Source organism: Melitaea cinxia, chromosome 3 (genome assembly GCF_905220565.1).
Source record: "Melitaea cinxia chromosome 3, ilMelCinx1.1, whole genome shotgun sequence".
NCBI classification, from domain to species: Eukaryota; Metazoa; Arthropoda; class Insecta; order Lepidoptera; family Nymphalidae; genus Melitaea; species Melitaea cinxia.
The window spans coordinates 3,618,516-3,620,852 of NC_059396.1; the positions used below are offsets into that span (position 1 = coordinate 3,618,516).

General features: G+C 37.4%; 1 protein-coding gene across 1 annotated transcript; it reads left to right on the forward strand.

The window, feature by feature from the left end:
* Nucleotides 1–1,437: 1,437 nt before the first annotated feature.
* On the forward strand, nt 1,438–1,962 carry LOC123669709 (histone-lysine N-methyltransferase SETMAR-like). The gene has a single exon (XM_045603299.1). The coding sequence runs from the start codon at nt 1,438–1,440 to the stop codon at nt 1,960–1,962; it is 525 nt and encodes a 174-aa protein (XP_045459255.1).
* The last annotated feature ends 375 nt before the right edge of the window (nt 1,963–2,337 follow it).

A 2,337-nucleotide genomic window follows, 5' to 3' on the forward strand; every position in this document is an offset into this window, starting at 1 on the left:
CGAGAATCTGACAACCTGTCTTGTGCTGTATGTCAACAACAGATCGAGCACCGCTCTCGAGGTGTTGTTTTTGTTTCTCCCTTATTACAATTTTTGTACCACCTGATAGCGCCTCCGTTGCGTATTTATATTGTAATAATTCTAAAACTCGTTTGCGAATTCCGTATATGTTTAACCTATTATTTTAATCTGAGATAACTTTCTCTAAATTTAAATGTTATATAAGTGGTTGTCAATAGTATAATCACTTGACTATTATAAATATATTTTCCAGAGTCACTTGAGATGAAAATCGTTTAGTAAATAAAATCTCTATTAGTTATCTTTGTACATATAATGTCAACATTTTCTTGATATTTCGTACAGTGATTTGTGTGTCTGATAAAACTATCATAGCATTGTTTTTAAAGAATATAAATATTACGTCTAAAAAGAGACTTTTCTACGTCGAACTCAATCTCTACTAATATTATAAATGAGAAAGTAGAACAGATGTAAGTTATATAATATTATTATTATTAAAGTGTATATAAAAAAAACGGAAAAGAAAAAGATTGTAAATAAAAACATCATACCCAAACCCCACTCATTTTCCCAGGTGTTCATAAAATAAGCAATAGAATTATAATAGTAGGTTAGATGGGAACCCACCCAGTGTGTGAATGTGGAAAGTATGAAAGAAAGAAATTAGTATGCAGAATGAAAGTGCGAGAAGAACAAATGCGAGAACTGGTATGGATGAGCAGTTTAAGCACAGACTCCGACCCCATGTCGGAGGTTTATAAAAAACAAAAAAAAAATTATAAATGTGAATTTAAGTTTGTTTGTTACGCTTTCACGCGAAAACTACCTAGCCGATCATCATAAACTTTGTACACATATTCTTGAAGGTACGAGGGGCGGCTGAAAAGTTCTGAGCCTAGGGTACTTGCAGTCGTACTATTTACTTATCCGGTGGGCCACTATTTGAACGACATCTACCCACTATATAAGCGAAGTTTCACGTCATTAGCTTCATTACGCTTTGAGTGATTGAACCGTAAACATCACCATGTCTGAGTCATCACTGCACTTAATGAAGTTTGAGCATCGCGCCGTCATCAAATTCCTCGTTAAAAAGGGGAAAACAGCAAAAGAAATTTTTGAAGAAACTTCTAGTGTATACGGAGAATCTGGACCGTCGTCAGCCACGGTTAAACGATGGACACGCCTAATCCAACAAGGCAGAGAGACTCTGGAAGATGACCCCCGCTCGGGTCGACCGAACACCGCAGTCAACGATGAAAACATTGAAAAAGAACAAAACATGTACTGGACGATCGCCGAATAAAATTGTGGCAGATAGCAGAAGAGCTTGGCTTTAGTAAGGAACGAGTTGGAGATATTATGCACAATCATTTGCATATGAATAAAGTCAGTGCGCGTTGGGTGCTAAAAATGCTCACGCCACTTGACAAGCAGCAGCGCGTTGAAACTTCTGAAGAGTTTTTAGACTTGTGCAAGGATAATTTGGAAGAAATTTGCACTCGTATTGTCACCGTTGATGAAACGTGGATCCGACAATATGACCCAGAATCAAAACAGGAGTCAATGCAGTGGATAGAGAAGGGGGAAAGACCGCCGAAGAAGTTCAAGGTGGAAATATCGGCTTCCAAACTCATGGCCACCATTTTTTGGGATTGCGAAGGAGTTTTGCTCATAGATTACCTTCCGAAAAAAACTACAATGAATGCAGAGTATTATGCTCGGCTTTTAAAAAAAGTTCGCGAAGTCATTGTCGAAAAAAGAAGAGGTAAAATCAGCAAAGGAATTTTGTTTTTGCAAGACAACGCGCCGGTTCACACGGCGCGTATTGCGAGGCAAGCCTTGCGAGAAACTGGCTTCGATGAAGTAAATCACCCTCCCTATAGTCCAGATCTGGCACCTAGCAATTATTTTTTATTTAAAAATTTGAAAAAATAATTACGGGGACGAAGATTTAGGGATGATGAAGAGATGAAGGTGGCCGTTAATGAACATTTTCTAGCCAAAGACGCGGGTTACTTTTTATCAGGGATACAAGCCCTCTATAAAAGATGTCAAAGGTGCATTGAAGTCCAGGGGGACTATATTGAAAAATGAATTTTATTTAGATTTTTATCTAGACTCTTAATGCCCTAGGCTCAGAACTTTTCAGCCGCCCCTCGTATTAAAAGTAACATAGGATACTTTTTACTAAAAAAAATTCAATGCGAGCGAAGCCGTGGTTAAAAGCTAGTTAAAAATAAAGTAATAAATAATTGATAAGCTGCGATTGCTGATATTGACATAAATCTACATTTCAACTATCTTGCAAAC